Source organism: Pleurodeles waltl, chromosome 6, assembly GCF_031143425.1.
Source record: "Pleurodeles waltl isolate 20211129_DDA chromosome 6, aPleWal1.hap1.20221129, whole genome shotgun sequence".
Taxonomy (NCBI): Eukaryota; Metazoa; Chordata; class Amphibia; order Caudata; family Salamandridae; genus Pleurodeles; species Pleurodeles waltl.
The window spans coordinates 1,390,519,967-1,390,533,907 of NC_090445.1; the positions used below are offsets into that span (position 1 = coordinate 1,390,519,967).

Sequence of the window (13,941 nt, forward strand, 5' to 3'; positions counted from 1 at the left end):
TTGGCCCCAGCCATACCGGCCTGTCTCCCCACTTCGAGAGAAACTGCAACAGTGACGCATCCCCCAGGGTCCAGCGACCTCTGAAGCCTCAGAGGACTACCCTGCATCTAAAAGGACCAAGAAGCTCCCGAGAACAGCGGCCCTGTTCAACAAAACTGCAACTTTGCAACAAAGAAGCAACTTTTAAAGACCACTTGTTTCCCGCTGGAAGCGTGAGACTTTCCACTCTGCACCCGACGCCCCCGGCTTGACCTGTGGAAAACCAACACTACAGGGAGGACTCTCCGGCGACGGCGAGCCCGTGAGTAGCCATAGTTGACCCCCCTGAGCCCCCAAAGCGACGCCTGCAGAGGAAATCCAGAGGCTCCCCCTGAGAGACTGCCTGCTTCAAGGAACCCAAAGCCTGGAAACTACACTACACTGCACCCGCAGCCCCCAGGACCTGAAGGAACCGAACTCCAGTGCGGGAGCGACCCTCTGCCTAGCCCAGGTGGTGGCTACCCCGAGGAGCCCCCCCTGTGCCTGCCTGCATCGTTGAAGAGACCCCTGGCTCTCCCCATTGATTCCTATTGAAAACCAGATGCCTGTTTGCACTCTGCACCCGGCCGCCCCTGTGCTGCTGAGGGTGTACTTTGGGCCTGCTTGTGCCCCCCGGTGCCCTACAAAACCCCCCCTGGTCTGCCCGCCGAAGTTGCGGGTACTTACCTGCTGGCAGACTGGAACCGGGGCACCCTTTTTTCCATTGAAGCCTGTGTTTGGGGCACCACTTTGACCTCTGCAACCTGACCGGCCCTGAGCTGCTGGTGTGAACTTTAGGGTTGCCTTGAACCCCCAACATTGGGCTACCTTGGACCCACCTTTGAACCCTGTAAGTGTTTTACTTACCTGTGAACTTAACATTTACTTACTTCCCCCAGGAACCGTTGATTTGTGCACTGTGTCCACTTTTAAAATAGCTTCTTGCCATTTTTGCCAAAACTGTACATGCTATTGTGATTATTCAAAGTTCCTACGATACCTGAGTGAAATACCTTTCATTTAAAGTATTGTTTGTAAATCTTGAACCTGTGCTTCTTAAAATAAACTAAGAAAATATATTTTTCTATATAAAAACCTATTGGCCTGGAATTGTCTTTAAGTGTGTGTTCCTCATTTATTGCCTGTGTGTGTACAACAAATCCTTAACACTATCCTGTGATAAGCCTACTGCTCAGCCACACTACTACAAAATAGAGCATTAGAAATATCTCTCTTTGCCACTATCTTACCTCTAAGGGGAACCCTTGGACTCTGTTCACACTATTTCTTACTTTGAAATAGTATATACAGAGCCAACTTCCTACAGCGGGGAGTTACAAACAGATGGCATACAAATAAAGAACACCATCCTTGACATTTGTAGAGGTAGGTATGCCCCACAGAATAAGCACGGTGGTGGAAATCATCAAATTGCACCAAGACAAAGTGAAATAGACCACCATTGTGAAAAAAAACTCATCATGTTGCGTCTCAGTGTACAACATCCACGATTGACAAGGAATATAAACCACACAGGCCTGGTCTGGTAAAAACAAATCTTAAGTATTAGACAGTACGATTAAAATACTCGCTCCTAAATAGTTACACTTGAAGAACAAATGTAATACTTTTTGGTAGCTCGGATTTATCCAGCACATGTTGAATGGCAGCATACATAAACATTACATTAAATGCCTTATTCATGTACACCTCCCAGAAATGACCACCTAGTATTGAAGTGGATGACAACTGAAATGCTAAGTACCTGAGCCATGGTGCTATTGAAAGCTGATAATGAAATTGGATCCATTCTGTCACACATCCATGAAAAAAGGAGGCTATGGATGGGAGGACATGGGACGCTAATCCAGGAGCCATGTTGAAATGTGCCTAGTAACATAAGCGCCAGAACAGTATTATATAATTGGATATGGCATCCCGTAATACATAGTCTCAAAACCAGTAGTGTTTGTGGTTTTTATTTTTTTTAATAACCACATTTTATTAGTTTTAACTATTTGTGGCAGCATCCACCAACATTGTATCAGACCATAGCTTGGGACAGTCACATTGGTAAGCAATATCCTAACTGCATGTGAAGTGATAATTAAGAGCCGATTTTGAAATAGATAATTCACAGTGCTAACTTAACTCAAAACTTTACATTTTGCAGGATGAATCTTTTCTGGATTTGCGTGCTGTGCATTATTTGGCCATATAATAGTTGGTTCAAGATTTTTCCAGTATTTTGCTCTCCTTCCTTTTGTTTTTGTTTACGATGTCCCTCTTTCTTGTTTTTTGTTGGTGGGCCACGATACTTCCACGATTTGGTGTTCTTTGTGATATCGTTGTGCTTCCTCTGGGAGCTCACACCTTTGTTCGCCATCTTCAGATTTTTTTTTTTATGCCATTGGGTCTGGAAGTCTGCTGAAGGATCTCCAGCCAAGAGAAGAAAATTGCGAAGAAGTTGAGGAAATCTCCGAAGTAGTAACCGGGTTCAGCCTCATCATTGATGCAGTCACTGCAAAAGAGAAAAATTTGCAAAGTCGGTGAAACGTCAGATAATTCCTGTTCTGGGGGAGGGGGTTGGTTCCCGAAGGGCCTAGGTGGAGAAGACACCATTTCACATCTTTAAGAACTGCCACCGCAAGTTTGCATGGAAAGATACTCGCCCAGTCTGTAACCTCTGCCTCCCGGTTGATCACCTGACTGAAGACTGCAACACGTGCTCTGCGTTCGCACCAAAGACACTAAGGGTAACGGAGAGACAGAGTAAAGCCCACCACAACATGCAGAACCAGCAGGCGATGACCTCTTTGAGAGATCTCGGCCTCTGTAGCGAAGAGGAGGACAGTGTTGCTTAAGAAGCTGGGGGATAGACATCAGACGAGGAAGTGAAGTTTGTCGAGGCTGCGCAGCCTTCGAAGAAGAAAGAGGAGGTAATAGAAATCCTGATGTTGAAAAAAACTCACTCCTGAATATCAAAGGGTGCTGCTGCGTCGAAACACGCACCTCCAACAGGCATTCCCTGAGAGAATGAGTTCCCCAGATTCCTTAAAGGGTAATCCAGTGAAGCGAAGACTCCTGAAAATCCCAAAGCACCGAAGGCCAGAAGGGATAGACACTGGGGCATCGAAAATAAATGGTTTAAGAACAGACCAACAAAGATTGACAACTGCTACGTCATTTAAATACGTTTCTACAGACAAGAGGTGGTCTCCCTCTCTCGACCCGACAGATGGGTCGCCGACAGAGAAGTGGAAGAGGCTGGAGGCCAAAATGTCCATGCTCATACAGAAAAAAGGAATTTGACAGCCTCAGAGGCTTCAGAATTCCATTGTTGGTTTCGATGCATGAGGACCTTGGGGAAGAAGTAACAGGCCCCTTTCCCCCGCAACTTACTCCTGACCCTCTGGGAAAGGAGAAAGAGCACTTTTACGACTAAGAAGAGGAAGAAATCACAAAAAGGTTTCATGGCTTGAAGCTAAATACACACTCCAATAGCAGGAGTTGGAAACGGACTCCCCTGAAGGCCAATATAGGTAACTACAGCCAAGTCATCAAACAGGGCGAAGATAAGTTTGAAGTTCAGCTGGAGGAAGAAACGCCACAATCATGCTTTCTCCTAGAAACACTAATTCCAAGACAGGCAAGACACCAATTCCTACCAATTCTTCCTAGTGGTTTGGATCAAGGGAGGGAAGCCTTCCAGGAGTCTGCCTCTTGCCGCGGGGTAACTCCAAGAGCAGAGAAGAAATATAAAAACGCTACAACGGATCAGCCTGACATTATGGGCTCAGTACCAGCAGACTCAATCGTTTCAAAGGCAAGGAAAAGAGCTAATATACCAGTGACAGTAGGTCCTCTTCCAGAGAAGGAAAGCAAAAAGATGCAGCTCATGGGAACAAAGGTGGAATGTTGTGCGGCTAACCAATGGCAGATTGCCAGCTCCAGTGCACTATTGAACTAACATACACCTCAACAATGGGAAGAAGCTGGAGAACTTATGAAACACCTCCCAGAACAGTATCAAATAGAGCAGCACCCTTGGTGGAAAGTGGCAAAAACATCACAAATAAATGACTTGAGTCTGCTCTGGATGCAGCTGATATATCCACAGCTGATTATGGGAATAACGCTCAGGAGACACTCATGGCTATGAATTTCGGGTTTCAAGCCAGGGGTGAAGGCTAACAGCCTCAAAAGCCCTTTCAACAGAGAACAACTTTTTGGCAGCTCAGTGGACGACAAGCTAAACCAATTAAAAAAGAACAAAGAGACAGCCAAATAAATGGGCACCCTGCAATACAGAGAAGTAACAAGCAGGGAATTGGCACCTCTACACACACCTGTTGGAAGAGACATTTTCCAGATAGGCAGCATACACAAAGGCTTCCAGGGAAGCACTCAAACATTGGGTTCCCAAAAGGATGGCAGACCCAACTACAAAGTAGACAACCCTTTTGATGAAGGGGTCCTCCCCACAAGAGTGGAACAAACTCTTTCCTTAAGTGACTAGGCACATCTGTAAAGCCTCCCACAGACAACATCAAAGAGAGGCAACAGCATTGGCTACAAGGACAATATCGGGCATCAATCTTACCTACACACAACACCAGTAGGAGGCAGATTAAAAGATTTCATTCACGAGTGAAGGAAAATATCCTCAGACAAATAGGTTCTAAACTCTGTCAAATTCGGATATTGCACAGAGTTTCTAAAAACGCCACAAAGGAGGAGTCCAAAGAGGAGAATACACTAAGAAGGAAACATTAAGGCTCCTGAAAGAAGTAGAAGAATTACTAGCAAACAAATACGATAGAAAAGGTTCCAAGGCAAGAAATCGACCAAGGAAACTAATCAACGTATTTCCTTATCCCCAGGGTGGACAGATCACTGTGTCCAACCATATCCTTGAGTTTCTTAAACAAGTTAATAAAATCGCAAATTCAAGATGACAACCCTACAGGAGGTCATTCACCAACTGCAGAAGGGAGACTTCATGGCAGCTATTGACTTACAGATGCTTACACATTCATATGAAAAGATCTCTACGCTTTGTGGTAGACAAAACTCATTATTAGTTTTCAGTATTAGCCTTCGGAATACAATTTGCCCCCCGGGAATTCATAAAGTGTCTGGTAGCAATAGCAGCCCACCTCAGAAGAAGGGATGTTCATGGTTATCCTTACTTGGATGGTTGGTTTGTGAGAGCAAACTCCCATGAAAGATGTAAAGAACACACTCAACAGTAAATAGACACCATTCACCTTGAGATTCTCAATAAACATAGACAAATCACCCAAGTCCCAATGGAGAAAAGGAAAAAATCTTACTGGGGGCAAGAATAAACTTTTGTCTCCTTTGCAGACAACAACATGGGAAAGCCAGTTTCTAAGGGTACAGTGGCTAGATGGATTTCGTAGACAATCCAAATGTGTCACACACATGCGGGTGGAAGATTTGGAGCAAGGCCTAAACCACACTCAACAAGGAAGAAAGGGGCAGCCATTGCAAGAAATTTGAAGGCAGCTACATGGACTTCCACAGACACATTTACAAAAGATTACTGCATAGACATCCAAATGAACAAGGAAGCACAGGTGGGCCAGAATATTCTAAAAACATTTATTTGCAAATTCAAGTCCATCTTCTACCCATCCTCCACAAAGCAGCTATACTGCTGTGCACAGCATGTGAATCCAGAAAAGTTTCACGCTGCAAAACTTGAAGGTTCCTATCTGTAAGTGTAGATTTGCAACTTGAATAATTTACTGCATTCACAAGCTACCCTCCCACCTTCTCCAAGAAGATGGGAAGAGAGGAAAAAAAATTGGAAAATGGTGAACAAAGGTGGGAGCTTCTGGAGGAAGCACCACAATGACCTACAAAGGACACTAAATGGTGGAGGTATTGTCAAATCCCAGCAACTAAAAACAAGAAAGCTAGTAAAGACATTGTAAACAAAAACAAAGGAAGGACCGCAAAATACTGGATAATTTGGGACCCAACCACTAGATGGTGGAATAATGCACAACTTGTGAATCCAGAAAAATCTTCAAGGTGCAAACTACACCTACTGGTAAGAAACTTTATCCCTGTTCAAACATAGCCATAACACTGCATCAAGCAGGTCTGTAACCTTAAACCTAACCCATGTGGTTACACTGAGAGAATGGGTTTCATTTTAAGTCCTGATGAAGGCCTGGGACCTTGTGAGGGCCATATGAAAGAGCTGAAACATGTTGAGTTTTCCATAGAGTATAGGGACAGTAAACCCAACCCACTTGATCCAACTTTTAAATAATTTTAATTATACAAGTGGTACCCAAAATAAAGGGATAGCGGGGTAACCGCTAAGTATTTGTATTTATTCTACCCGTTAGATTTGGAGCTTTATCCAAAGTGCTTCCTGGAAGATGGAGTTCACCATGGTTTATCGGGACCAGTGTGTGACCCAGTGAATTAGTATGACACCAATAGTGTGTGCAAGGGTCCACAATAAAATTCCTTAATATTTTGATTGAAAGAACACAATAAGGCCATAATTTTAGAACTATTGATCTCAGGGTGTTAGGATACTTTTATTTAAAAACGCTGCCGTCACTTCAAGATCTGTACTTCTTGCACAGTCCATTAATGGTTGTCCGCAGCTATAACCAGATCTTAACAATGGAAAACTGTTTTATTGACATGTCTTTCAGGGCTTTCTAAAAGGTTGGAATGGTCACTGGTTTCCTTATTGCAGAGGTCTGTGAGAACCAGGGTGCTGGCACTGCAAACATCCACTGGGATAAAGAATTGCCAGGAGGAAGGATTTTGTTCCAGAACAGTTTAATATGCTCTTTATCGCAGAAAGCTTCTGGCTTGTGCTGCATGATCTTGTTTGCTAATGCGTCACCAACATCAGTATTGGTCTTGGTTAGACAGATAATTGTAAAGCACCTTCTAGTGGCCCCACTGTGATGTAATGTCTGTGCATATGGCTCAGTTTGTACTGCTCATTAATTAGGAGAGAATGCCTACCTTTGTTTTGCAGCAACTAAAATGCTATTTTGCAAAGCATAGGGCATTTCCTTATTCATTATGCAACGTAAGCCTCTGTAAGTTGCTGTCAGTCATCAGTGAGAGGTGGGGGATGATAATTGACAAATGATCTTCATTTTGGCGCGGAGAATATTAGGTGTTGTATTACTTTTGAGCTAAAATTATCCCTGCTTCATCAGTCATTGTACTCCATTGTAGTACTGTAGCTGATTGTTATGAATGTGAGATTCATTGGTAATCTTCATATATTTACTAAAAAAAAAAACGGAGGTTGCTGGAACGTTATAGTAAGTTCACATTTTACACAAACAAAACCAGAGAAATTTAGCAGTTCTAGTTGGAAATCTAAAGTAATTATAACTCATGCCCTAAAGCAACTATGTTGCTCCCCTGCCATGCACAGCTTTCTCATTAATAATTTAACAGCAAATGTTGCAGTGATATTTTCAATGATGTCATTGAAGAGGTCATTAGTCATGTACTATTTGGGGAAAAGGTGCATGGCGAGGGCACCCTGGGACATAGCAGGAGGTTGTTCCTGGGGGATGGAGTCTCCAGGGCTATTAAGGGTTCTGGGAGAGGGAGGTGGGGCATGCGTGGCCCCCTTTTTTTATGGCATTGCTGGACCCCTGGGTTTGGGGGACTCTGGGGCTAAAAACTGCCTGGGGGGGGGGGGGGGGGAGCAAGCAACCACCCTTTTCCCTTATGTCTATGGATGGGCCCTGGAAGGGGTGGTCCTTGGGGCTAAAATCAGCCCAAGAGGGGGTCTGCAGGACCCTACCCCTCTCACCCCCCCTTAGTCAATAGCCTGGCTCCAAGGGGTGGCAGTCCCTGGGGCTGAAGTCGGGGTGGGGGGTGGTTAATGGCAGGGCCCCGGAGGCCACCTCCCATTAAGACCATGGGAGTGGTGGTCCTTGGGGCTGAAATCAGCCTGCTGAAGTTGGGGGGGGGGGGGGGGGGGGGCACGTGCACACCCCCTCCCCCATTATGATTATTAATACCACCTCCCTGCAATTTAGATATTGGGATTGATGCAATGTCTTGTAATAGGTGTCTTCCAGAGAGGAATGTGCTCTGTCCCATTGTTTTGCCCTTCCATGACTGTTGTCGGGATGTTGAAGATCACGCCTCTTGGATAAAGGAAGAGGGCCCAATCTATGTAGGGAACTATAAATGTTTGTGGAGTGGTTTAACATCTCTGTAGAATCTGACTTTGAATTTTGAGAAATTCCCTTTGATATAACTGTTTTTGCTTTCTTGAATCCACAGCTTTTTAAGGATGCTTGGTTATTGCACACAAGTTCAAGACTCCCCTGGACCTGGCAACAGCTAAAAGTGGAGAACGAGGAGCATGGTGCACCAGAACTATGGTGCCATCCAGCCTGCAGGGTAACAAAACAGCAAATTGGTGGTGGGTGGGGAAATAGTTGTGTGGAGAATCAGAGATAAAAAAAATCATATTGTTGTGGATTGGTCAGTTTATTTTGTAATTTGAAACCCGGTGTTTGGTTTCTTAATGACATTGATCATGTCAGTTTGAGGTATAGGTCAGAGGGAATCACAGGTTATCAGGATTTGTATTGACGGGGCTTAAGTGGCAGCATATTTTATTTACCTTTCTCCTGTTTTAGAACAGGTAAAGCAAGAGGTGAGGGTGCTCTGCTTTCCTAAGGTCCGTATTAAGAATAAGTCTCATTTTTAATATCTCGCTTTTTAACTATTGTAGGAAGTTGGCTCTGTATGTGCTATTTCAAAGTAAGGAATAGCATGCACAGAGTCCAAGGGTTCCCCTTAGAGGTAAAATAGTGGTAAAAAGAGATAATACTAATGCTCTATTTTGTGGTAGTGTGGTCGAGCAGTAGGCTTATCCAAGGAGTAGTGTTAAGCACTTGTTGTACATACACATAGACAATAAATGAGGTACACACACTCAGAGACAAATCCAGCCAATAGGTTTTGTATAGAAAAATATCTTTTCTTAGTTTATTTTAAGAACCACAGGTTCAAATTTAACATGTAATATCTTGTTTGAAAGGTATTGCAGGTAAGTACATTAGGAACTTTGAATCATTTCAATTGCATGTATACTTTTCAAGTTATTCACAAATAGCTATTTTAAAAGTGGACACAGTGCAATTTTCACAGTTCCTGGGGGAGGTAAGTTTTTGTTAGTTTTACCAGGTAAGTAAGACACTTACAGGGTTCAGTTCTTGGTCCAAGGTAGCCCACCGTTGGGGGTTCAGAGCAACCCCAAAGTCACCACACCAGCAGCTCAGGGCCGGTCAGGTGCAGAGTTCAAAGTGGTGCCCAAAACGCATAGGCTAGAATGGAGAGAAGGGGGTGCCCCGGTTCCGGTCTGCTTGCAGGTAAGTACCCGCGTCTTCGGAGGGCAGACCAGGGGGGTTTTGTAGGGCACCGGGGGGGACACAAGCCCACACAGAAATTTCACCCTCAGCAGCGCGGGGGCGGCCGGGTGCAGTGCAGAAACAAGCGTCGGGTTTGCAATGTTAGTCTATGAGAGATCAACGGATCTCTTCAGCGCTGCAGGCAGGCAAGGGGGGGCTTCCTCGGGGAAACCTCCACTTGGGCAAGGGAGAGGGACTCCTGGGGGTCACTTCTCCAGTGAAAGTCCGGTCCTTCAGGTCCTGGGGGCTGCGGGTGCAGGGTCTTTTCCAGGCGTCGGGACTTAGGTTTCAGAGAGTCGCGGTCAGGGGAAGCCTCGGGATTCCCTCTGCAGGCGGCGCTGTGGGGGCTCAGGGGGGACAGGTTTTGGTACTCAGTCGGAGAGTAGTCCGGGGGTCCTCCCTGAGGTGTTGGTTCTCCACCAGCCGAGTCGGGGTCGCCGGGTGCAGTGTTGCAAGTCTCACGCTTCTTGCGGGGAGTTGCAGGGGTCTTTAAAGCTGCTCCTTGAAACAAAGTTGCAGTCTTTTTGGAGCAGGTCCGCTGTCCTCGGGAGTTTCTGGTCGTCGTCGAAGCAGGGCAGTCCTCAGAGTATTCAGAGGTCGCTGGTCCCTTTGGAAGGCGTCGCTGGAGCAGAGTTCTTTGGAAGGCAGGAGACAGGCCGGTGAGTTTCTGGAGCCAAGGCAGTTGTTGTCTTCTGGTCTTCCTCTGCAGGGGTTTTCAGCTGGGCAGTCCTTCTTGTTGTCGCAGGAATCTAATTTTCTAGGGTTCAGGGTAGCCCTTAAATACTAAATTTAAGGGCGTGTTTAGGTCTGGGGGGTTAGTAGCCAATGGCTACTAGCCCTGAGGGTGGGTACACCCTCTTTGTGCCTCCTCCCAAGGGGAGGGGGTCACAATCCTAACCCTATTGGGGGAATCCTCCATCTGCAAGATGGAGGATTTCTAAAAGTTAGAGTCACCTCAGCTCAGGACACCTTAGGGGCTGTCCTGACTGGCCAGTGACTCCTCCTTGTTGCTTTCTTTGTTCCCTCCAGCCTTGCCGCCAAAAGTGGGGGCCGTGGCCCTGCTGGGCTGTGACAAAGGGGTGAGCCTTTGAGGCTCACCGCCAGGTGTCACAGCTCCTGCCTGGGGGAGGTGTTAGCATCTCCACCCAGTGCAGGCTTTGTTACTGGCCTCAGAGTGACAAAGGCACTCTCCCCATGGGGCCAGCAACATGTCTCTAGTGTGGCAGGCTGCTGGAACTAGTCAGCCTACACAGACAGTCGGTTAAGTTTCAGGGGGCACCTCTAAGGTGCCCTCTGGGGTGTATTTTGCAATAAAATGTACACTGGCATCAGTGTGCATTTATTGTGCTGAGAAGTTTGATACCAAACTTCCCAGTTTTCAGTGTAGCCATTATGGTGCTGTGGAGTTCGTGTTTGACAGACTCCCAGACCATATACTCTTATGGCTACCCTGCACTTACAATGTCTAAGGTTTTGTTTAGACACTGTAGGGGTACCATGCTCATGCACTGGTACCCTCACCTATGGTATAGTGCACCCTGCCTTAGGGCTGTAAGGCCTGCTAGAGGGGTGTCTTACCTATACTGCATAGGCAGTGAGAGGCTGGCATGGCACCCTGAGGGGAGTGCCATGTCGACTTACTCGTTTTGTCCTCACTAGCACACACAAGCTGGCAAGCAGTGTGTCTGTGCTGAGTGAGAGGTCTCCAGGGTGGCATAAGACATGCTGCAGCCCTTAGAGACCTTCCTTGGCATCAGGGCCCTTGGTACTAGAAGTACCAGTTACAAGGGACTTATCTGGATGCCAGGGTCTGCCAATTGTGGATACAAAAGTACAGGTTAGGGAAAGAACACTGGTGCTGGGGCCTGGTTAGGAGGCCTCAGCACACTTTCAATTGTAAACATAGCATCAGCAAAGGCAAAAAGTCAGGGGGCAACCATGCCAAGGAGGCATTTCCTTACACAACCCCCCCCCAAACGAAAGAGGATGAGACTAACCTTTCCCAAGAGAGTCTTCATTTTCTAAGTGGAAGAACCTGGAAAGGCCATCTGCATTGGCATGGGCAGTCACAGGTCTGTGTTCCACTATAAAGTCCATTCCCTGTAGGGAGATGGACCACCTCAACAGTTTAGGATTTTCACCTTTCATTTGCATCAGCCATTTGAGAGGTCTGTGGTCAGTTTGAACTAGGAAGTGAGTCCCAAAGAGGTATGGTCTCAGCTTCTTCAGGGACCAAACCACAGCAAAGGCCTCCCTCTCAATGGCACTCCAACGCTGCTCCCTGGGGAGTAACCTCCTGCTAATGAAAGCAACAGGCTGGTCAAGGCCATCATCATTTGTTTGGGACAAAACTGCCCCTATCCCATGTTCAGAGGCATCTGTCTGCACAATGAACTGCTTAGAATAATCTGGAGCTTTTAGAACTGGTGCTGAGCACATTGCTTGTTTCAGGGTGTCAAAGGCCTGTTGGCATTCCACAGTCCAGTTCACTTTCTTGGGCATTTTCTTGGAGGTGAGTTCAGTGAGGGCTGTCACAATGGATCCATATTCCTTCACAAACCTCCTGTAATACCCAGTCAAGCCAAGGAATGCCCTGACTTGAGTCTGGGTTTTTGGAGCTACCCAGTCCAGAATAGTCTGGATCTTGGGTTGGAGTGGCTGAACTTGGCCTCCACCTACAAGGTGTCCCAAGTAAACCACAGTTCCCTGCCCTATCTGGCATTTGGATGCCTTGATAGAGAGGCCTGCAGATTGCAGAGCCTTCAAAACCTTCTTCAGGTGGACCAGGTGATCCTGCCAGGTGGAGCTAAAGACAGCAATATCATCAAGATAAGCTGTGCTAAAGGACTCCAAGCCAGCAAGGACTTGATTCACCAACCTTTGGAAGGTGGCAGGGGCATTCTTTAAACCAAAGGGCATAACAGTAAACTGATAATGCCCATCAGGTGTGGAGAATGCTGTTTTCTCTTTTGCTCCAGGTGCCATTTTTATTTGCCAGTACCCTGCTGTCAAGTCAAAGGTACTTAAGAATTTGGCAGCACCTAATTTATCTATGAGCTCATCAGCTCTAGGAATTGGATGAGCATCTGTCTTGGTGACAGAATTGAGCCCTCTGTAGTCCACACAAAACCTCATCTCTTTCTTTCCATCTTTGGTGTGAGGTTTGGGGACTAAGACCACTGGGCTAGCCCAGGGGCTGTCAGAGCGCTCAATTACTCCCAATTCCAGCATCTTGTGGACTTCCACCTTGATGCTTTCCTTAACATGGTCAGACTGTCTAAAGATTTTGTTTTTGACAGGCATGCTGTCTCCTTTGTCCACATCATGGGTACACAGGTGTCTGACCAGGGGTTAAGGAGAAGAGTTCAGGAAACTGTTGTAGGACTCTCCTACAATCAGCTTGCTGTTGGCCAGAGAGGGTGTCTGAGTAGATCACTCCATCTACTGAGCCATCTTTTGGGTCTGATGACAGAAGATCAGGGAGAGGTTCACTCTCTGCCTCCTGATCCTCATCTGTTACCATCAACAGATTCACATCAGCCCTGTCATGGAAGAGCTTAAGGCGGTTCACATGGATCACCCTCTTGGGGCTCCTGCTTGTGCCCAGGTCCACCAGGTAGGTGACCTGACTCTTCCTTTCTAGCACTGGGTAAGGGCCACTCCATTTGTCCTGGAGTGCCCTGGGAGCCACAGGCTCTAGAACCCAGACTTTCTGCCCTGGTTGGAACTCAACCAGTGCAGCCTTTTGGTCATACCAAAACTTCTGGAGCTGTTGGCTGGCCTCAAGGTTTTTGGTTGCCTTTTCCATGTACTCTGCCATTCTAGAGCGAAGGCCAAGTACATAGTCCACTATGTCTTGTTTAGGCTCATGAAGAGGTCTCTCCCAGCCTTCTTTAACAAGAGCAAGTGGTCCCCTTACAGGGTGACCAAACAGAAGTTCAAAGGGTGAGAATCCTACTCCCTTCTGTGGCACCTCTCTGTAAGCAAAAAGCAGACATGGCAAGAGGACATCCCATCTCCTTTTGAGTTTTTCTGGGAGCCCCATGATCATGCCTTTTAATGTCTTGTTGAATCTCTCAACTAAGCCATTAGTTTGTGGATGGTATGGTGTAGTGAATTTGTAAGTCACTCCACACTCATTCCACATGTGTTTTAGGTATGCTGACATGAAGTTGGTACCTCTGTCAGACACCACCTCCTTAGGGAAACCCACTCTGGTAAAGATACCAATGAGGGCCTTGGCTACTGCAGGGGCAGTAGTCGACCTAAGGGGAATAGCTTCAGGATACCTAGTAGCATGATCCACTACTACTAGGATGTACATATTTCCTGAGGCTGTGGGAGGTTCCAGTGGACCAACTATGTCCACACCCACTCTTTCAAAGGGGACCCCCACCACTGGAAGTGGAATGAGGGGGGCCTTTGGGTGTCCACCTGTCTTACCACTGGATTGACAGGTGGGGCAGGAGAG

The 13,941-nt window shown here is 46.5% G+C and overlaps 1 protein-coding gene across 3 annotated transcripts in view; it reads left to right on the forward strand.

Moving 5' to 3' along the window:
* Window positions 1-13,941, forward strand: part of FBXO42 (F-box protein 42) — a 297,111-nt gene that overhangs the window by 212,266 nt on the left and 70,904 nt on the right. For all 3 annotated transcript variants that reach the window (XM_069240722.1, XM_069240723.1, XM_069240724.1), the window contains one exon: window positions 8,335-8,454. In XM_069240722.1, coding sequence (XP_069096823.1) covers window positions 8,335-8,454 — 120 coding nt within the window. The remainder of the gene's footprint in view (window positions 1-8,334; window positions 8,455-13,941) is intronic.